The sequence below is a fragment of the Aphelocoma coerulescens genome, chromosome 1 (genome assembly GCF_041296385.1).
Source record: "Aphelocoma coerulescens isolate FSJ_1873_10779 chromosome 1, UR_Acoe_1.0, whole genome shotgun sequence".
NCBI classification, from domain to species: domain Eukaryota; kingdom Metazoa; phylum Chordata; class Aves; order Passeriformes; family Corvidae; genus Aphelocoma; species Aphelocoma coerulescens.
The window spans coordinates 79,993,704-80,016,441 of NC_091013.1; the positions used below are offsets into that span (position 1 = coordinate 79,993,704).

General features: G+C 38.7%; 2 protein-coding genes across 2 annotated transcripts; both read left to right on the forward strand.

The window, feature by feature from the left end:
• The first annotated feature begins 4,298 nt into the window (after window positions 1-4,298).
• LOC138119169 (interstitial collagenase-like) lies at window positions 4,299-11,089 on the forward strand. The gene is made up of 10 exons (XM_069030753.1): window positions 4,299-4,377; window positions 5,325-5,569; window positions 5,866-6,014; window positions 6,105-6,230; window positions 7,003-7,164; window positions 7,564-7,681; window positions 8,309-8,442; window positions 9,463-9,622; window positions 10,521-10,621; window positions 10,832-11,089. Exons 2-10 carry the CDS (start codon window positions 5,418-5,420, stop codon window positions 10,930-10,932), a joined length of 1,203 nt encoding a protein of 400 aa, XP_068886854.1. The 5' UTR covers window positions 4,299-4,377; window positions 5,325-5,417; the 3' UTR covers window positions 10,933-11,089.
• A 2,860-nt stretch (window positions 11,090-13,949) lies between these two features.
• Window positions 13,950-21,143, forward strand: LOC138119175 (matrix metalloproteinase-27-like). Its single transcript, XM_069030767.1, has 10 exons — window positions 13,950-14,066; window positions 14,425-14,663; window positions 15,270-15,418; window positions 15,515-15,643; window positions 17,405-17,566; window positions 17,734-17,857; window positions 18,699-18,829; window positions 19,032-19,191; window positions 20,675-20,778; window positions 20,986-21,143. The coding sequence occupies exons 1-10, from the start codon at window positions 13,953-13,955 to the stop codon at window positions 21,084-21,086; spliced, it is 1,413 nt and encodes a 470-aa protein (XP_068886868.1). The 5' UTR covers window positions 13,950-13,952; the 3' UTR covers window positions 21,087-21,143.
• Window positions 21,144-22,738: the final 1,595 nt, after the last annotated feature.

Below are 22,738 nucleotides of genomic sequence, written 5' to 3' on the forward strand. Positions count from 1 at the left end.
GGTACAGAGTAAATCGAAATCACTGAGGCAGACAATTGTTCAAGGCTAGGAAATTCTTCTGGGGAAATATGTCTCCTCTTAACACCTCTGCCTAAGTGTCTTTTTCAGTTAATGCTGAAAAGGGAAACAATGCTGGGTAGACCTCTGGCATTGCTTACATTCCTGTGCAGACCAAATGAATGAGGAACAGTAGAGAACCTAGAAAAGGGACATTTTGAGTAGTCTCTTGTCTCAACACAAGGAACAAGGGTGCAGTTTTGCCAAGGAAGAAGTGTGCTGATACAGGGAGACACAAATCTGGACTGCATGGGTGTACACTGGAAAAACCCTTGAAAGTGCTGGCTTAACAAATGTGTCGCCTCCTCTTCCTTAGCAGTTGTTTAGCAGATGGGTACCAGACCTAGCAGGGTGATTCAGGGTGAGTGAGGCACTGATGCTTTTGTTCCAGACAAGAGCTGCCTCTGAAGAACGCTGGAGGTAGGTAAATGTAAAGTTTACCTCTCTGCTTTGGTTACATGGAGATTTTCCATGTAAGCAGCTCTGGAACATCTCTGCTGTGAAGACAGGCTGAGGGAGCTGGGAAGAGAAGGCATCAGGGACACATCGTAGTGGGCTTCCAGTACTTAAAAGGGACTTATAAGAAAGAGGGATAGGGATTTTTTACAAGGACAGATAGTGATAGGACAAGGGCAAATGATTTCAACTTAAAATACAAGAGATTTAGATTAAGTCTTGGGAAGACGTTCTTTACTTGGAGGTTAGTGAGGCAGTGGAACAGTTGCCAGAAAAGCTGTGGATGTCCCATCCCTGGAAGTGTTCAAGACTAGGTTGGATGGGGCTTTGACTAACGTGGTCTAGCAGAAGGTGTCCCTACCCATGGTAAAGGGGTTGGAACGAGATGACCTTTAAGGTTTCTTCCAATCCAAGCCATTCTATGATTCTAAATTTCTATGATTTTAAGCAAACTCCAGGCAGGGACAGTGTGTTTGGAGTTGTCCAAATCTGGTACCCTGATGGATCTGAGGCTGCTGCAGCTCCCTGACCCCAGGTCCAGAAGTGAGGCTGTGCTTGTATCCCAGTAGGTACATGCACATATACATATGTACCCAATGGACTTGTGTGCACCCTGGCATCTTTCCAGTCACAGCACCACTGACACAGGGGCCTCCAACCCCTGGCCCCACCCCAGAGGCTCTCACTGAGATCCCCCAGATAGGATACTCTATAGGAAGTATAGAGTCACTCTCACTCACATAGGAAAACAACTAGAAATGGGGTTTAGTGAATGACCAGGACAGTGCCAGTCAGATGCAGGCGCAACACAGTGGTCCTGCAAGAAAAATGAGGAACTGTGCAGACACCAGTTGGCCCTCAGTAACAATTCTCATGAGACCTGCTCCTCTGAGGAGGTCTCAGTTTAATTTTGGCATATTCATGTCTCATCCTGTTGGGATCTGAGCCTTTGTCTGTAGGCAAGTGCTTGAGAAGGAGAAGGCGGTGTTTTGCTAGCAGTCACACCATGGGAAAGCAGATGACTGGAACCTGTCCTTCCCTTGAGTGTGAGTTCAAGGGAGTTGTGCCAAAGGACACGCAGTAGGAAGTCAATGCAGATGGTGAAATGGGACACAGCTTTGTAGCCCAACACCATGGAAATTCCCAAGACAGGGGGAAGCCACGGCTTCTGCTTCCTCTTCCTGATGCTGCTTGAGGTTTTTCGCTTGATGACTCCTCAAATGCACACAGAGGTCCCCCAGCTGATTATGGATCCAGGACCTTCTAGTCCTTCCACTGACTGCTTTGGAAAGTAATTTATTTAAAGTTTCATAGAAAACAGCCACATGTCCTCTCTTACCCTCTGCCCAACTCACTATCCTCTTGATCACATTAAAATTTGGCCATAGACCCTTCACAGAAATCTGCAAGGCAGAAGAAACTCTCTGTTAAAGCCACAGCATATGACTTCCTTATCTTCCAGTCTCTGCCACTGAATGCATCTGATTAATGTGCTTCTCTTCTTTGTGTGCATGTGTTTAAACATGTCTATGATGCCTTCAGCAAATAAAAGGGAAAAAAGAAGAAATAAGAGGTTAACTACTTGTTATGGAAAAAAAATAAGAAATGAAGGTATCGAATCAGGAACTGTATAAACCATCCTAAAGAAACACAGGAAGGAGAAAAATTTGCAGGGAAATAAGACTAGTTTAGAAACGGAGTTAGAGAAGTTAAGCAGCATTTCATGAATTCCAGAATGTTTTGAGTTGTAGCCAAGTGTTTGGAGAAGTGTCCAACATACAAAATTCTCTTTGTACATGTCTGAATCAAGATGGATTAAGAACAACCAATAATTAAGTCTCATTGGACTATGAACCATGAAGTTGAATTTCTTTAGTCAACAACAGCTGTACTCTTTGAGGAATTATTTTCCTAGTTATTTCAAATCACAGCTTCTGCATTTGAAGTGTACTGTATTAGCTTCAATCAATCACTCCAGGCAAGTTATGTGACTCAGATTGGAAGGTATAAGGTAATTTACTTTCCCCAGGAGTGGTGTTAGCTTTGTTGAACTTAGCTGTAGTTGGGGGTGCTACACTACAGTGAGTGTAGAATCTCACACTGAATACATTATTTTCCATGATGCTTGGGAAAGTAAGTGAGGAATTTCCCATCAAGATTAAAATAATGTTATTTATTCGTATTTCTCCCTCTCACACTAACGTTTACTGTTTCTCTTTTAAGGTTTACAAGGAGGGTCTTTACTTTCAATAAGGACAGAAAACCATCCTGAAAGATGTCCAGCCTGTACCTGACAGCCTGCGTAGTTAGCAACACACATCCCCTTCAGGCCAATTACTCTGATGCTTGCAGTTAGAAATGTCTTCCTTAGTTTAGGAGTCTACACTGTCCAGGATATTTAAACTTCTCTTAACACTGTTAGGGACCCAGCCAATAGAGTCAGTGTAGTATAGAGAGAAGTTCATCTCATCTAGAGGTCCATGTCATGTGGTCAGTTGAATCACTCTCTAGAATTCATAGTCCAAAATGGGAGCTTGGAGACCTGAAAAATTTACAGACATCTACACAACATAACACTTAATGCAGATTCCACCTCGTTGTTCATTTGCCTGTACTTGAGACTCCCACCCAGGGCTGGCTGCCATGACACAGGTGCTATGGAGACCTGCATCCTTTCAGGGCAGCTGGAGATCAGGTGTGATTCCCTAGAGAATTTCAAATAACACTAATGCTCAGGCAGTTGAATCTCAAACCTCATGTCTAAACTTAATCACTGCTGTTTAAGACCTCTCTAGAGTCTTGGAGACTGGACACTGCTAAATTTTTATTAAAAATTTTCTTATACTTACCAGCTTTTATCATGGCTCCACTCACCCTTCCACGAGACAGTGAACACAGCGTAAAAATGGTTACTTTAATCTTCCTTTTCCACACTCATGAAAATTCCTGTTGTACTTCATGGAGTCTTTTCCTCCCAGAGCTCATCTTTCTCTGCTTGATTTCAAACACACTATGGCAGCTGAGACCTTATCCATGCCGGCAAGAGTAGAAATGTTACCTACCACACATATGGGAACCCAGATTATGCATTCCAGTAGCATGACCGAATTTGTTAATATCAGTTTAAAAATACTGAATTATTTTAGCATTCATTTCTGCTAACATCATAAGGTTGTTTTAGATAGAACTGTTAGATAACTGATAACAGTCCACCTGGAGTTATGCTGCTGGTTATTCCTAAAAAAGATCAGGTTTTTTTACTGTCATTTGTATTTTGCTATTACATATTGCAACATAATATTCTACAGTCTGTTTAAGATTAAATCATATGTATCACACATAGCATAATTTGATTAATTATCATAAAATAGATTATGTTGCTCTTATATGTTATTTCTTATTATTTCTCCAGTTTGTCAAAATCTTGTCTAAATGGTCTAAATGGTCTAAATTCATGATTCAAAATAAACATATGAAATTTAGGTCCACATTTTACCTGAAAAACATTTCCTTATTTGTTAAACATGCTATGAAATTGCCCAAACCAGAAGGCTTGGGCAAAATAAGGATAGTGATATTAGTTAAACACCTTGCATCACTACCTGATGATGAAACTGCTATGCATCATTTTTACTAATCAGAGGATATTATACAGCATGAGTCAGGCTGTCACTGATTTACTATCAGCTATATAAACACAGCTGAGAAGTGTGCTCAATAGCTCAAGAGTGAAACTGAGGCAGACAACCTCAGATGAGGATGAAGACCTTTGCAGTTCTCCTCTCGCTATATGTGGCCATCTCCTCCACATTTCCTGTGGCTCCAGAAGCAGAAGATGAAGGGAAAACCCTACAGCTTGTAGAGGTAAGCATTTTTTTCAGTGTATATCTAAGGGAAACCTAAGGAAGTCTGAGAGATAACTATAATTGCAATTCACAGAGTATGGCTGGAAACTTAAGATGTACCATTTTGCAGAGGTTTCAAGAGAAAGCTTTTCCTATCAACCTAGAAAATGTGGGAAAAATATGTGGAACTTATTTACCCAGAAGTCATCTGAATATTGTATACTTCACTTTTGGTGTTGTCAGTAAAATAATAAAAAAACTACTGAGGCATGAGTTCTAGCAGCAACAATAAAACTCAGCAGCAATTTACATTTCAGAACGTGCTTTGAAACTTGTGATATGACTGGTCTCAATAACATAAGGAAGGAAACTTGCTTGAAGCAGGCACGTTAGTCCATGTTTTGGCTGAATAGATCTTTTATAGAATATTTTGGAAAAAGGGAACTCACATAGACACAACATAATTTGTTGTAGACAAAATTGTTGAAATTTAGTAGCAAGGCCTGAGTTTCTAGTATCATATTCTGTAGCTAAAAATAAAAGGCAGGATTCACCAAGTCTGACCCTTTAGCAGTAATCACCGGCTTCGGTGGGAGTCCTGGCTGTGTGGAGTCTCACTGCCAGCCTCCATTTCCTTAGTTATAAGTTTTCTTGTTATAAAGTTATAAGCTTTCTTGTAAGCTTTGCTCTTAGAGTAATTGAGCACAGTAAATAATGTAGAATTAATTATTAATAGTACATATTAGATTTTCAAGACATGTCTTGATCTATTTCATCAGTGAAACAACAAAGTCAGAAAACTATAGGAAATCTGTACTGAAGAAAAGAGGTTGGTTTTGGTCCTGGTAAACACAGGGCATGTCCATATGGGAATAGTTAAAGATTACTTAGAAAATTTAAGTGTGACCAAAGATAGTACTTATAAGTCACAATGCTCTCTTTTTTTTTTTTTAAACTCTGATTCAGAGTTATCTACAGAATTTCTACAACCTTCAAAAGGAGCACCATCCCCATTTAAGAAGCCATGGTGAAAACCCCCTTACTGCAAAGCTCAAGGAAATGCAGTCATTCTTTGGACTACAAGTGACTGGAAAACCTGATCTTGACACACTGGAGGTGATGAAAAAACCCAGATGTGGTGTACCTGATGTAGAGCAATATGTGTTCACACCAGGGAATCCCAAATGGAAAAGAAATAATCTGACATACAGGTAATCTTTCCTAATCTGGTTCAAAAAGATATAAATTTAGCACACCAGCTTTTGGGGTGGGGGGTCTGAAGGGATTATATTACGTGATATATGGACCTATGGAGTCATTTAGTGATTTCTGGAAGAAGACAGATGCTTTAGAAGGCAGTATCTAAAACAAAGCCTTAATTAATTTTCATTCATGAAAGATACGTCTAAGATTTTTTACTTTTTTGCAAGTAATTATATTTCACCTAAAATGCTGAAATTTCAACTATTTTCTAAATAATATATTATGTGCTGGATTTTCTTTGAAGGATTTTGAATTACACCCCAAAGATGAGACGAGCTGATGTAGATGAAGCAGTCAGAAAAGCTCTCAGTGTCTGGAGCGATGTGACACCATTGACATTCCAAAAGGTTGAGGACAAAGAAGCAGATATAATGATCTCTTTTGTTTATAGAGGTAAAAATAATAACATGGGATATTAAATACCCATCTGAAGTCATAGAAGTAATTTAAGATTTTAACTTATTTTTTATCCCTTCACTTTAGACCATGGCGACAATTCTCCTTTTGATGGTCCCAATGGACAGCTGGCTCATGCATTCCAGCCTGGTGAAAATATTGGTGGAGATGTGCATATGGATGAGGAAGAAGCTTGGACAAAAGATGGAAGAGGTAAGCATTTCGTAGCTGAATCTCTATAGTTTTAACCTCGTACAGTCTTACCTCATGTGATGCCTTCTATTTAATGAGTCTTTCTACGGGCAGAAAAGTGAGCAAAAGTGACAGAGCCTTTAATTTATAATTGCTTGCCCTTTTTTGTTGTTTTTTCTGACTCTTTTAGGCATGAACTTGCAGAAAATAGATTTTTTAGATCATAGTGACATTTATAATGTCATATAAATATTTAGGTTATAAGAGTGTATAATGATTTTAAGGTCAGAACTTCAAAATACTTTTTCATTCAGAGGAAAGCTAAAACTTGGATACAAGAAAATCAGTTGGTAGACTTCTGAAGGCAAATTCTTTCTTTTTCTTAACCTAGCACTTCAAAGTTTGGTGCTAACTAGGGTGTCCCAAGTATCACTGAAACTGTAATCTCCTTGCTTGTTTTGAAGTTATTTTTCTGTTGGTTTATTGCCAACAATCCCTCAGCATGGACATAGTCCTTGATCTGAGCAGTTAAAGTGATAGCAGGGGAAACAGCTCATGTTTCAGACATAAGGACACTAGAGAAATGACAATGAGTCCACAATTAAGGCCAGATATTCTTTATATACTCTTATAGCTCTTCTGTCATAATGGTTTGGAGTTGCTATGATAATAGAATTACTTACAGTCTCTCTTGTACCGCTAGTGTATTTTAGCATGAGTGTTTCCCCTCTAGTGAACTGTGTCGAGTATTGAAACAGATTTTATCTTGTTTCATATGGTTTTTATCCTACAGGCTACAATTTGTTCATTGTTCTTGCCCATGAGCTTGGCCATTCACTGGGTCTGTCTCATTCAAATGATCCTGGAGCACTGATGTATCCAACTTACTCCTACACCGACCCAAATGAATTCCTTCTTCCTCAGGATGATATTGATGGAATTCAGGCCATCTATGGTAAGAAATAATATATTTATTTATTATATCTATTTGGGAGGCTGGTAAATGGTAAGAAAATATGTATTTATTTAATATTTCTACTTGTGAATCTGGTAAATGGTAAAATGACGTATTTAATATTCCACCAATGACAAGTTTAACAGTTTCTGAAAAATAGATAACAAAAGAGAGAAAATTCCTGGAAGCAAACTTCAGCTGAAGTCCAGTTCCAAAAATCTCATTTTGGAAATGATGAACACAACTGGTCTTATCAACATTAGAATTCTGCATTTAATGACACTCTTACTTTAAAATTACATCCTTTTTCATTCAAAAAGTGTTTTCTTGGTCCTCAGAGACCTTCTGAATACTTTCTTTATACTTCTCCCCCCTAAATCATAACTATTCATCCTACAGGACGGTCTAATGCTGCTGTGCAACCAACAGGACCCATAACTCCAGAAGCTTGCGACCCAAATTTGACATTTGATGCTATTACTACTCTACGTGGAGAAATATTCTTCTTCAAGGGCAGGTAACAGCAATAAGCATACATATTATTTCTTCAAAATATTCAGTATTTTAAAAATAATCCCTGAGGGAAAACTGTCCTTTTGGAACGTAATACAAAGAGAAGCACTAGAAAACCACCATGTATTTACAGAAGTGAGTTCTCAGATCACTAACCCAAAGAGCCCTATTTGATAAAATTAGGGAAGGTGACATGGGCTTATAGGTTGTTTTCCAACTGTTCTGCCACTGTGGCCAGCACTGTGACAGACTTTTCTCTGAAATCAATTCAAATAAGCAGCAAAGCAAGAGCACTCACATACCCTTAAGCAATGTGTTCCTGGGTCCCACCCTCATCCTCAGTACAGGAGCAGGGGCAGAACTGAAAGCACTGCCAGGGAGAGGATGTCTGAGCCTTACTGCCCTATAGAGAAATAGAAGGTCTCAAATTCAATTTGTCTGATTTTTAGCATGTAATTGAGGTGCTAAAATTACAAATGTCTTTGTTCTAAATTTCTTTTACATGCAGTGGACAGGGGTATTCACATCCAAGTACCCATCTCCCTCTGTTGTACTCCAGGAGCTATAATAATTGTTTTGAAGTTTTGATAGGAGCGGAATTATTATATGACATAAATTTTGTCTAAAACAGATATATGCTGCGCAAGCATCCTGCAAGGACAGAGACAGAGCTCAATTTCATCTCCCTGTTCTGGCCAAGGTTACCATCAGGAATTCAAGCTGCTTATGAAAACATTGAGAGGGATGAAATTTTACTTTTTAAAGGTAATTGAACCAGAAGTTCTCCACTTTTTCTGACCTGTTACTTCCTGCTTCTTAAAAAATGATGCAGTTACAGAAGTTAAAGTGTTTTTAAGGAAATAGAACAGATAATCTTACAATTCTGAAAATAATTAAACCAGAGGATCATATTGCTGTAATGGATCTTCAGAGGTCATAATCTAGAAAACTTGCCCCTCTGTTATAGTTAATGCCTTGACAAAACAAATGAAAACAGCTACCCTTCTTCAGGTCTAGTTCTCTTCAGATAACAGCACTTCACTTTGTGCAGAAGGATTTTTACTGAATTCAATTGGCAAATACAGGCATTTTATGCTACAGTTACTGATATTCTTGTTAGTATTTGTTATATTTTGAAAAAAAAATGCAAAAATATGTCGGTGGAAAACTTTACTATGAGAGGGAAATTGTTCAATGAACACAATCAGTCCTTTTTAAAGGTGTCAAATACCCTTTAAATATCTCAAATAAATTCATTATACAAATACTATCATGCAAGACCTATTACCATAAACAAATATTTTTATTACATCTAAAATTACCAAAACTTTTTGATTAGACATGTGCTTTTCTTAATAGTTTAATTTGATGCACATGGCCTAGTTTTCAAAATATTATATGGCTCTATAATCAAATAGCACATTACAGGAATTTTATGAATTCAACATCCCGACCCAAGGTCAATGGTTTAACTCATCAGCCTCCAGCACTCCCCAAGCTGTTATCCAGATAAATACCCTTTTTTTTTTTTTTTTTTTTTTTTTAATTCTGGGAAAAGTTCTATCCAATACATCTTATAATTCTAATGTTTTACTCTTAAAACAAAAGCCAGTTCCCCTGTCTTCATGATGTAGTCCCAGTGTAAGAATTAGAAACATTTTCTAAAGTAGTAAACTGAAAGGAATAATACTGACATCTAGACACATTGTCTTCTACACATCTGAAACACAAGTAAATGCTGTTCATAACTAGCAAAAACAAATGAAATTTGCTCATATTTTTCAGAGGATAAGTATTGGGTTGTCAGGGGATATGACGTTGTACGTGGCTATCCCCAGCCAATCTATCGCTTGGGGTTCCCGAAGACTGTTAAAAGAATCAATGCAGCTTACAACGATGAAACCACAGGAAAAACATACTTCTTTGTAGCTGACAGATACTGGAGGTAAGATTTAATGATCATTTACCAGGAGGCACGTTTTCATTTCCCTGGGGACTGATGTATTACTAAACAGTTTGAGTGGGATGATGTTTAAACCAGGTATATTCCAGAAATTTAAATGTTTCTTTGGAGTTTAAAAAAAATTAAGCATTTGCTAGAAAATGTCACCTTTTCATCAGGATTTTTTTTCATGAACATTAGATTCCTGTAGCAGGAATATAAGTACTTTCTCCTGAATGAAACAGCTACCCAGTAAAAAAGAGTGGGTATCTAGTAGATTTCTCACTTTTTCTCCACAACAGTGCTGCTTTTTTATGGGATGTTGTGATAGGGATGTTGTGTCTACTTTTACTTCACTTTTCAAACAAAATGAGCCATCAATGCAAAGTGTTGTAAATGAATTCCTCTGTGAAGTAACTATAAATATTCTCCAATTTTAAAGTTGCTTGTATTTCTAATTGAAGCTCATGACAAATATTCAGAGAGCAATTTTGTTTGAGAAGTTTATCATTGACACTAATTCAGCTATGGTTCAGGACTGTGCTATTGTCTTCTTCTCTGAAGTTTTATGTTTTGTTTTTATGTTGAACTGGATATTCAGTGCCTTGAAATAGAAATTCATTTTATGGGCAAGTGATGGCCAAGGCTCTGCTAGTCCAGAAATACATGATTAATTTCTGAGCTGTTTCCAAGATCCCTGGGAACAAACTTTACCATAGGTAGGATTTTCAAATGTCAGAGAAATCTCTCAGAGAAACTTAATAAGAAGAATTAAAAAGCTACTTCAGTTAATCTCCATGAGACTTCTTAGTAACAGTAGAGTTGCATGTAAGAATTTGCTTTTGACTTTCAAACTATTGTCCACTTCCTCATAAATTGTAATGACATTTCTTCTTCTAAGATATGATGAAAAGAAAAAATCCATGGATCATGGGTATCCCAGGAAAATAGTGTCCGACTTTGGAAATATTGGCAGAGTTGATGCTGCTTTCCAGAAAGATGGTGAGTGAAACATACCTTTAATCTGTGTTTATGTGAATATTTGGGCTTCTATAGATAGAATAATTGTTTTCAAAAAGCTGTTATTAACTTTAATGAAAAGGAAATTAAAAATATCAGGTATATATGGACTGTCTATAATGGGGATTGTTTTTTCCAAAACACTGAAAAAAGTCACCTATGAAATATAATTGGATTAAATTTTACTTCTAGGCTATGTGTATTTCTTCCATGGAACAACTCAGTTCCAGTTTGATCCTCATGCCAAAAGGATTGTTCGACGAATGAAGAGCACCAGCTGGTTTAATTGTTAATTGCAATGTTTTTCTGTATGCCCACTGTATGTTTTTATGTGCTGCATTTTTCAGCATTTCATGATTTCTGAACGGATTTCTGTTCAAATTCTGTGGCAGTATAGTCTTAATAATTATTTATTCTAAGCCAAATAAAATTATATAATTTATCACAACTTCTCATGTTACAGTCAAGTTTCCTAATAAACTATGTTTCTCATATAATTTTGTTCTTGATGTCTTTTTTGCCCTGATGCTCAAGAGCCAAGTCTATCTTTTGAACACTAAAAAATGTATTCTGGCAGGAAATGCCAGGTTTTGTCATGAAGACAGGGAAAGGAGCACACACCTGTCTCTGAACCCCCCACCCCACACAAACTCTGGTGAAAATCTGACGGTTAATTAGCTGGGGCTCATGATCACCAGTGTACAGATCTACTTCCACTTTCTATTCCTCTTTCCCAACTTCCACTATTAGACTATTCCCCAGAGCATACATCTTTACAACTGTGGGCATAGGACAGGGCTCTGTGGAAGGATTGAGCCTGAAGAGTAGTGACTCAACTCACCTGCCTGAACAGTTCTCTAGCACCATTAAGGCTTCTGAAGGTTTCCAGTTGGCTTCCAACTACCAGTCTAGAAGCCACATGTCCCCTCTAGGTTCTGGATCACAGCCACCAGTGTGAGAGATCTGTCTTATGCTTTTAAATTGACATATTTTTTTGTTTCAAAGGTTTTAAAGCTGGAAGGAATGACAATGGTGCTACAGTCGGATTATATTCATGCCTATGTCACAAAAGACAAACGTTGTTCAGGGGTTTTGCACCAAACATATTTTCCCATGGCACTAGTATACATTCTTGGAAAACATGTTTCGGCTGATATGAATTTAATTTTACAAAAAATCAAGAACTATGGGCAGATTCGATATGAACTAGGAGAAGTGGTTATCTTGCTTCCACTGTGGCTGGCTATCAGATCCCCACAGCTATCTGCCATGTAGCAGTGAAGGATAGAGACAGTAAGAGCAGCTAGGTTAAGATCAGCTGCATCTAACTTTATGCATTTATTAGTTAAGCTTTCTTCTGCAGAAAACAGAGAAATACATATCCCTGGAGAGTGATTCAACCAGCTGTCTTAGAATAGGGTCATCTGACCTCTACAAATATCGTCATTTAATCTAGACAAGTTTAAACCACTAATTTAGACGACATTTCTAGTTTCAGGTAACATTAGTGTTTGCTCAGGAGACATTTGAGTGACAAATAAGGGACATCTACATCACACAAAACACTACCAGGGTTTTGCAACCTGGCCACCTACACAACATAGCAGCCAGTTCCCACTGTCCATGGGAGAGAGACCTGAAAAAGTGTTTTCACAAGTGATGTTTCGCAAACAAGTCTATAGCTGGCCTTGGGGTCTGGGAAAAGAAGAAGCTGTATAAGGAGCTTCTGGTTACGGTTTCCTAATGCTCATCTTTGACATTTATTAAAGTTGGTCGATGTTGAACTGCCTCATGATTTATTTCCTCCACTTAGAAGACAGCAGTAATGTGACCTCTGTTTTAACCCAGAAAGTTCACTGCCTATCCTCATCACATCAGTAGTACCAGGTCATGTTACTCAGAGCATCCCAGGAACCAGAAATAGTGCTGAAACGTGGTCATGATGTATATGCAGGGACTCAACATTCCTAATTGCTCACAACATGGGTGTCTGTTAGTTAGCTGTCTAAGTGTGCCTTATATCAACAGGAATCTAATCAGTATGGTCAAATACACAGAGAACTGAATGCAACCCATACAATGCAATGATAACAAAAATGAATCAAGGGACGGGTCCACATTTTTTTTAATAGTAGCTCAGAAATGCCATTAACAAGTTTAACAAGGAGGCTATTGGGATGAAAAAATTCATCATTAATGCCTCCAGCTGGAGAAGAGTTGGCTGCAAGTGACAGCAAAAAACGCCAAAAACACAGAAAGAAGTATTTCCCAAGAAAAGCAACAGTCCAACATGAAGGCATTTCTTTCAACAGTTTTGTAAAATTTGAGTACGTGCTGTCAGGGCTCCTCTGACGTGCCAAACACCTTCAGCTCCATTTGCTGCCAGTGGAAGAGGAAGGTGCTTGGCTGGAACAGGGTGAAATCCCATAATTCGTCACAGCCTGGGTGACTCTTGAAACTTCCCTTATTCCAAATTACTTAAGACAGGAAATAATCATATCCCCTGTGGTTAATGTGGTTAAACTGAAAAAAACTTCTAGTGATGAAATTGCAGCTAGAAGATAGATAGATAGATAGATAGATAGATAGATAGATAGATGCAGACAGAGATATAAGATTATTCACATTTTTTAGGCTCAATTTATAAGGTAAAATCATTCTCATTCATGCATATTTTGGATTCCACCAGAATAATTTAAAAGAAACACACAGTTTCAAAGAGTTGCCAGGAGTAGGTGGGTAGGGAATTGACATTTTCATCCATTTTCCAAAACATTCAGTCTCACTTTATGAATCAATTTGAAAAGAAAATATTCTGCTTACAGTAATTTCTCTCAACTTTTTTTTGTTTTGTTTTTCATGGTATTCATATCTCATGCACAATTCCCATTTTCTAGGCTGAGAATGGTTGAGTACTTCTACATTTGGTGGTCCCATTTCACACAGCTATGTTGGGACAACTTACAAGGTTTTGCATTTGTCTACCATTTAATCAGGCATGAAATTGCCCAGGTTTGTCAAATTCAGGGTAAAATAACTAAAATTGAGTGCCAGTTTTGAAATGGTAGCCAAGCGGCTTAGGCGTATTCAAATCCCGACTGACTTCAGATGACTGTGAAATCGGATGGGTTCAATTAAGTTTTATTGTGTCAGTCTGCACAGTGTTATAGCTCATGTGGAGAGAATCAGAGCACGATGAACTCTGAGTCAGTCTACAGCTGACTCTCCAAAGCACCCCATAACCATACTAGCTGGGAGGCGAGAAAGGAGGCACATGGAGCAGAAAGCAGACTGCTCTCCCACCAGGATAGGGATGACAGTAAAAATGAAGGCTCTTTCACTTTGGCTTTTAACATGCACAGCTGTTTCTGGCACTCTTCCCACCCACCCAGAGAAAGACAACGAAGAAGATGCAAAGCTTGTACAGGTAACTGCATTTTCCATATCTGAGATCTATTGAGCCCTCTATTTTTAGACCTAATCTGTGTGTTCCAGCTGCGCAGCAGCTTGCTGCCTTTCTGAGAAAATGCTATTGCATAGAACTCTGTTACCCAAGCTTTACTAAAGTAGGATAAATCTGTACAGACTGGAAATGTCAAGTAAATAAGAGTCAGGGCAATGTTGTCCATTTCTGTTCAGCTATGGTTCTCGGGAAAACATCTGTTGTGCTCCAAAATCACAGGCAGAAGGTTTTGTCAGCAACCTACACAAACAACATCAGTCCTAAGGTATTTGTTTAAGAAACATATCAAAATGTGACATGTGTTTGCTTTTTTTTCCACTAGAATTATTTGAATAAATTCTATGCTGCTGAGACAGATCCAAATCAACTTGGATGGAAAATAAATGCTGAATCCACAGCTGAAAAACTTCAGAAAATGCAACAATTTTTTGGTTTGAAAGTGACTGGAAAACCAGATAATGAGACATTGGAAATGATGAAGAAACCCAGGTGTGGAGTTCCTGATGTGGGTCTCTATGGCTTCACTCTGCCCGGATGGAAAAAAACCAAACTGACATACAGGTAGTATTTCAGAAATTGCTTTTTGAGTTTAAATTTTAGGTTTGTGGGTATCCATATTTGTTATATTTAAATATAATTCTATAGCAATTGTTTCCTGTTGGGAGTATAAAAATGTTTCACTCTCCAGCTTTTAGCTGTGCATGCTCCTGAGAGGAATTTCTGAGAACCAAGCTGAGTATTTTACATTTACTGGTTTAACCGTATTATTGTGCCTGTCATGTATCACTCCTGACAAAAATTCTGTAAGCCAAACAGAAACATCAACTGCCCCCTGTAGAGGCTTCATTATCTTTAAAACTTTCTGAGACAACAGTGTAGTAGTCACAGAAACCTGAGGAGATAACTTTCCTTATGCTCAAGTGACAACCTCCTGGCTAAGGGCCATTTTAAGAAAAAACTGGTAATGTGTACACAATTATTATTATGGAAAAGACATATTGGACAGTTATCACATACCTTGAACTCACTCAGCCCAAGATGAATCTTGGAAACTATTTGTTTAATGGTTAAATAGCTTCTTATTTTTTCTGTTCATCATCTTAACCATATTAGGAATTTTTTTTTCTGCAAATACTAAGTATTATACTTGCATTCTTGTAACTGTAGAATTGTGAACTACACACCAGATATGAGCAAGGAGGATGTGGATAAAGCAATGGAGAAGGCGTTGAAAGTGTGGAGTGCTGTCACTCCGCTGATTTTCACTCGCATTCAGAAGGGAATAGCAGATATCATGATTGCTTTTGGGACCAAAGGTAATATGATGACTGCATTCAATGGTCAAATTAGTTAATAGATTTTTCAGTAGTCATAACCTAAGCTCAGTGTTGTTTCAACTCCATATTATTTAGCTCATGGACAGTGCCCTCGCTATTTTGATGGCCCCCTTGGAGTCCTTGCTCATGCCTTTCCACCTGGGAATGGTTTAGGTGGTGATGTACACTTTGATGAGGATGAAGACTGGACCACAGGCTCAGCTGGTAGGTTCAAAAAAGGTTTTTAAAGTGTTATACAGATGAATAAACTCCTTTCTGATTTTATTTAAGTGAAGGAAGAGACTGAGATGAAACATTGCATTAACCATAAGAGCTGTTTGGGGATATTACAGGTCATCATCCTATGGGGATACTTACAATGGCATAGACATAAACTCACCCTGATCTACTCTAGTTCTTATTTAACACTGATAAGAATGCCAACAGGACAATCCTTTTCAGGTAGGAATGCCACAGAAAAAGCCACTCTTACCTGTGGGCTGGTGGTGGCCCATGTCCACCAGAGCTCCACAACCCCTGATAAAAGCTTTCCCCTCCTGGTGCACACCCGGCCTGGCACTACCATAGCCTGTGCTTTCAGCAGCCCTCAGAGGACATCCCCACCACCTAAAAATCGATACAACCAGCAGGGATAATGAAGAGTCTTCATTAAAAATTCCTGGGTAGGTTCAACAATATGCCACAGAGAGGGGAACACTAAGTGCCCAACAAACCATGTGGTCCTCTCAGCCTCCAGGCTGGCCATACAGCACATACTGCCTCTGACAGGTCCATCAGTATACAGACACATTACCCTCTTGTACGTTTTTTTTTCTCATCTCATCATGCAGTTTTTGAGATGGAAACTGCAACAGAAAAATCATGGTCAGGAAGAACAAGGAGAAAAATAGGAAGGTGCTGTAAAACTGCACAGGGAGAGAACGGGTTTATTGTGGTGGGAAAAAAAGAGCGATGAGGGATGGACACATCATGTGATTAAATGTAATGTTTTCCCCATCCTGGGACTGAGTGGGTCAGGCCCAGTTTTGCTGCTGTTCCTCAGCAGCACAGCTCTAGCAGCCAGACATTGTAGAACTCGGAGCGCTTGGAGGACTCATGAGAGGGGAGGACAGACTGGAAATATGTGTGGAAAAAATGAGGTTTTGTTTGGTTTTTTGAGAAATGAATGTCTTGGCTTCAGCCAGCCTTTCTTAGGCAATCGATGACCAGTCCTCTCCTCTGCCACAGACTTGTGATCTTCACTAACTCTGTTGACATTTCTGGCTCTTGGTCTGCAGAGCAGATGACCATTCTTCCCTAATTCAGAAATGCGTGGTACTTGCATGTTGAAAGAAATTCTGGTTTTAGTTATTTTTTGTTAACATATTTCACTGAGAATAAGCATGCATAAGAATAACATTTTTAAAATTTATTTTGTTTGACAAATCTATAAAGAAACCATATGCTTTAAAGTCCCAATGGTAGGAAGGTAAAGTGTTCTGCTAACATTTTATTTTTTCCTTGTCTATTCATGATCTCACCTTTCTTTCTCAAGTTTGTAGGAGGGAGAGTGACACACAGAGTGACACTTTGATACCTGCAGTGAGCACAGAGTGTGTTGTCCTGCCTTGCCCTGGAGAGCTGTTAGTTTGATCTGACTCACTATCTAATCTGCTCTACCTCAGCCAGGAAACCCTGCCAGGACATTCCAAAGAGCTGCACCCACACTCACCCCCAGATATCTACTCATGCCACACACATATTTTCAGTAGCTAACAGAAAGCAGGAGGGTCAAAAGTCTCTCCCTTCTCATAGGGGAAGACCACAGTCTTGTCCAATACAAAAATGTGTTCACATATATGCATTCCCTAGTGAATGTCAATATATTGTATGAAAACTGTCACTGAGCAATAGCCCTGCTCTGGTCATATCAGCCATTTGATGAGTAAAATTTGACTGATCTCTTCTCTTTATCAATTTCTTAAGGTTTCAATTTGTTCCTTGTTGCTGCTCATGAGTTTGGCCACGCCCTGGGTCTCTCCCATTCCAGTGATCAGAGGGCTCTCATGTTCCCCAATTATGCCTATGTCAACCCCAGTGAATTTCCCCTCTCTGCAGATGATATAAGTGGCATTCAGTCCATTTATGGTGAGTAAAATCCATGGCTTTAAAAGAAACAGTAAGCAGAGGGGAAATAATCTCTTTCACAAAGTTTCACCATAAACTTAATCATGTTGTCATAATATTAAAAAAAAGCAAGGTATGGAAACCTTAATATTTCTTCCCAAATCTCCTTTCCAAAATGTCTCCCTCAGGATCTCCACCAAATGCCCCAGATAAAAGGCCAGCCACCCCCACCTCACCTAAAACCTGTGGCTCTCAGACGTCTTTCGATGCTATAACTACACTCCGACAAGAAGTCATTTTCCTAAAGGGCAGGTAAATACTGATATGACGTTTGTCGACATGGGGTTTAGTTTTTCTTGATTTATACAAAGACTGAATACCTCTGTGGTTCACATGTTTACAGGATTTACAACAAGGCAAGTGGATTTCAATTAATGGAAAAAAAAGTTTTAGCAGATATTAGTTATATTAGTATTTTTACAGGACCCCCTGAAAAAACATGCTTCATTTTTTCCCAGAAAACACCTCAATCCCAATGACACCTTATTCCCAAATGTATAGATGATTACACTGAGTAGTGACTTGACTAAATGATGCAAATATTTCCTGAGAATCACATAAAGGTTTGGTTTGGAAGGTCATCTAGTTCCAACCAGGAACACTTCCCACTAGACCAGGTTGCTCAGAGCCTCATCCAACTTGGCCTTGAACATTTAATTAAGTATTTAATTAATTTTACTAATTTAAGTAATTAACTAACTAAGAAATAAATATGTTTGACAATACAGTTGAGCCAATCACCTTTGCAAGCCCAAAACCATCCAGGGAACTAATCTGCTGAAGAGGTTACAGCAAGTCCCACCTGGGCTCCTATAACCCTCTTACTGTATGGTACAGCAACAACCTGAAATATTCAGTTGCTTATAATTGATCCCACTTATCAATCAGTACCAACGACATGCCAGAAAGAAGCTAGAATAAAAAAAAAACACTTCCCAGTACGGGGAGTTATTTCCTTTCTGACACATCAAGTCAGGTAACTCCATTGACAAGAAAGAGCTTGTAAGTCCCAATGTTGTTCACAGTCTTTTGCACGTATAGAAGTTTCTGTGGTTTATTATGTACTACAAAACCTGCTTCATATTTAAATCAGGCACTTATGGCGGGTCTATCCTGATAACTCAGAAGCTGAACGTGAATTAATTTCTGCCCTCTGGCCAAATCTGCCTCCTGGCATTGAAGCTGCATATGAGAACACAAAAGATCAGATCTTACTTTTCAAAGGTGACGTATGAGATTTCCTTTAATTTTTTTCTTAATCTGATTATGTGGGAGGAAAGGATGTGGGCATAAAATTCACTTTTCAAATAAATAAAATAAAAGCTCTAAACATTTCATCTAGTTTTCCTACAATAAAGGAGTGCATTTTACCATTTGCTGTCTGAAAATGACTGGTGAAACTAAATATTTTAATTTCTTTTAACAGGCAACAAATTCTGGGTTATCAGCGGCTATCAGGTGTTGTTTGGTTATCCAAAGAATATCAACACACTGGGCTTCCCTAAAGGTGTCAAGAAAGTTGATGCAGCTGTTTGTAATAAAAATACAGGGAAGACAGACTTTTTCACAGGTGACAAGTACTGGAGGTAAGAAGAATTGAAAAATGTTTTCCTACGAATGATTCCAATATAATCTGAATAAAAATTAAACCTTTTAGATAACTGTATGCAACTAGATAATTCTATTAATTCTACTTTTCATAGAAGTGTTTCTTTGACTCCTGCATGGGGAGAAGAGTACAGCTTTGTGTTTTGAGAGCTTAAGGGTGTTCTGAATTGGGAATTCAAAACATGGATGCACTTTGATACATTATGCCTGGAAGCTGAAAAAAATCCAGCATCTGGAGAACTTTTACAAATACACAAGTGTCTCTAAAAATTAAGGATAATCTACTTCAGCAGAAGGCTGTCTGTGATGGTTTGTGCAGGATTTCTCTGGTTTCTGAAAAGTCCTGGATTATTTTACCCCTTTTAGAAAAAGAAAAGTGAGAGCTCCTTTCCTGTCTTTGACTGTTAGCACTGGTTTTCAACATGTTCCCTCTAAATCCTATTCTCACACTGGCATTAGTGAGTCCTGATAACCAAAGTGCAGGCAGGTGGAAGAAAGAAGTCAGCTTTGGGAAGCTGAAAGATTCCTTCTGTGTGCAAGGACAATGGCTGCAAAGGTCTTCCTCAGGCAACCAGGGCAAGCGTGGGTCACACAGACTTTATCGTGACTAATTGTGGGGTTCCTCAGTGAGACATACAGTGTCAGCTGGATGTTGAGATTCCTGTGGTTTCCTGTTTTTTAGTTTTGATTAATTTGGGTAGAGTATTTACAATATCTTGCATTGTTAGTTTACTGCCTTGGTCACAAGACAATAGCATGCAAAAAAACCGCAACACACATTTCTCATTCTCTCAGCTTCATGTGCCTGTGAAAAAATAATTCTTGTATCCAAGGAGAAGTAAAACAAAGGCTTTGTTTGCTTGTTTTTTTTTTTTTTTTCCCTGAGAGGGTTCCTCAAATCTGGAAGAACCTTTTAGGTTCTCCTTTCAGCTGCCTTAATTTAGCCCCATCTCATAAAAATTGTCCTGGCTCAGTTAGGAACAACTTGATTGTACAAGAAATAAGCCAGCTTCCTTGCCTCCATCTGAATCTGTCAGCTGGTACAGACTATGTACAATATCCTATTGAAGTCTGAGAGGAGGAGTCAAAATTCATGCTATAAATATGTGCAGTCGCTACAGCAGGAATCAATCTGTCCTGTTTCCATGCACTGTTATCAATAGAGGAGGTAAATCCCATCTCTGGAGTCAAAAATGTGGGTCTTCCTTCAATTTTTCCCACCTAAGATACTTCTTTGGAGCTGTACCTGCCTTTATCAGCCAACAAGTAGCAGCCTCATGGAAAACACAATGGCCAGCACTCTGCAGCCATTTGTGCAAGTAAATAATACAACTTTCTGTTGCAATCCCAGTGAAACCAACTAAATTGCAGGTGCTGGCCACCTTTTAACAGCTGCTTAACTCTGTGCAGAACTGGTGTCTAAATTGTGTAAAATTGCATGTCTCCTTTCATATGATTTAGGTTTGACGAAAACAGCCAGACCATGGAGAAGGGTTATCCTAGACTGACAGTCAATGAATTTCCAGGAATTAGCCAGAGGGTTGATGCTGTTTTTCAACAGAAAGGTAAATGAAATAAGCTTTTCAGTAAAATTTGTTTAGTTCTAAAGATCGTAAATTCTGAATTATGATGGATGTCATTATTTCTGCATCCTGCAAAAGACAGAAATGAAGAGATGCTCTCCTGTGTGCACAAAAGGGATGCTCCCTGATTTGTCAGAATAAAGCTATTTCTTGTGTTCATAACATAATGCTTTATTTTTTCATTTCCAGGATTATTCTACTTCTTCCATGGATCAAAACAGTGGGAGTTTGACCCTATTGCTAAAAAAGTTATCCGGGAAATAAAGAGTAACAGCTGGTTTAACTGCTAGTATCATTAAACTTTCTTACATTCAGCAAAAGACAATAAATACCATTCCAGTGATCTCAGAAATTGCTTGTATGTACACTGCTCCACAGAACAGGCAACAGGACTAGTTTTCATAAATGCTTTTCATGTACTTTAATAAATAAACATGTCAGCTCAAATTTTATCTTCAAAGACGAAAACAAAATTGCACTTTTCCCCTAAGTGGAAAATGTGCAAAATAATTTATTACTTTATACTCCAGATGATTTGGGCTGTTTTTAATATTATGGCAATAAACAGTTTTAGGTTGATGGCACCTGTTTTCTGCTTCATCTATTGAAGGCATTCTACACTTCCAAAGTATGAAAAGCTACAGGTTAATATGCTAATATCCCTCCAGCATACAGTGCTTGAACTTTGCCTCTATTCTCTCCAAAGAGCAAGCTTTTCTCTCCATCTGTAAGATACAGGCTTTTCATTAGTCACCCGCTTTTCTGCATTCTGCAGAAGATGCATTTTCCTGCATCTTGTCCTGCTCCTCCTTGGCTGTTGTAGCCTTGTCCCTTTCACATGACAATAGTATTTTGCCACCAAAATCACCCTAAAGTCCCAATGTCTAAATATATTATCTCACCTGATAATCATCCTGATCTGTTTTTATAGCATAACAATTAACGTTTCATCAGTGGCCACTTTTTCTGAAGCTATGAATGGCATGCTTCACAAATCAACCCTGTCCTATTCAAGAATAGATTCAACTACCATATCATGGAGCACAGCCATGTGCTAGCACTAACCATGTGCTTTAAGTGCACATACATCTGACATTTATCACCACCATTATTGCCACCACCATGGAAACGCCTCATAAAATCAGACAAAATTTATAGAGTCATAGTCATATCCTCTCCAGGTATTTATTTTACATTTAGTTCTGGAAGCAGGCCCAGAGCTCACTGCCAAATGGCTGGCCATACTGCCTGCATGGCTGGGGATATCTGAGAACCTGGTCTCAGTACCGATTCGTCCTCCTGTTCCCTGGTTCTCACATATTCGTCTGTTTTACACACCTCCTGCATGCTTTAGTAAAATGTTTCTTTTTGCTGTGTATTTTTATAACAATGCAATGACCCCAGCCTGAACCTTGCCCATCTGATTTGCTGTGAACAGCCACAGGACCACTGTGTTGCTGCTATTGCTATGAGAAACCCACTGGCTTTTTTCCCACCAGGAAATCAAAGTAAAGGCTCAAATGTGCTGTTTCACTGACCTACAGGTCTAATCATTGTGAATACCATCACAATCTAGATCCCTAACAAAATTTAAGCTTAAAGTGTGGTGGCATGGTAGATATTTGAGGGAGATTTGTCTGACTACTTTGGCTTTCTGTCCAGCTAGGTGAGTTAGGGAAGATCCCTGTACTGAGAGGAAGAAGTTTTCCACAACATTACTCATCTGGTCTCGTCTTGTCTCATGTCATGTCATGTCATGTCATGTCATGTCATGTCATCTCATCTCATCTCATCTCATCTCATCTCATCTCATCTCATCTCATCTCATCTCACTCAAAGACTCTGCTGGGGCAAACCAGTGTCTTCAGCCTCCAGAGAAAAAATCTCTTTACAGGGGAAGGCTATCCAACTAGCTTTCAGACAGATGAGGCTGTGGAATTTA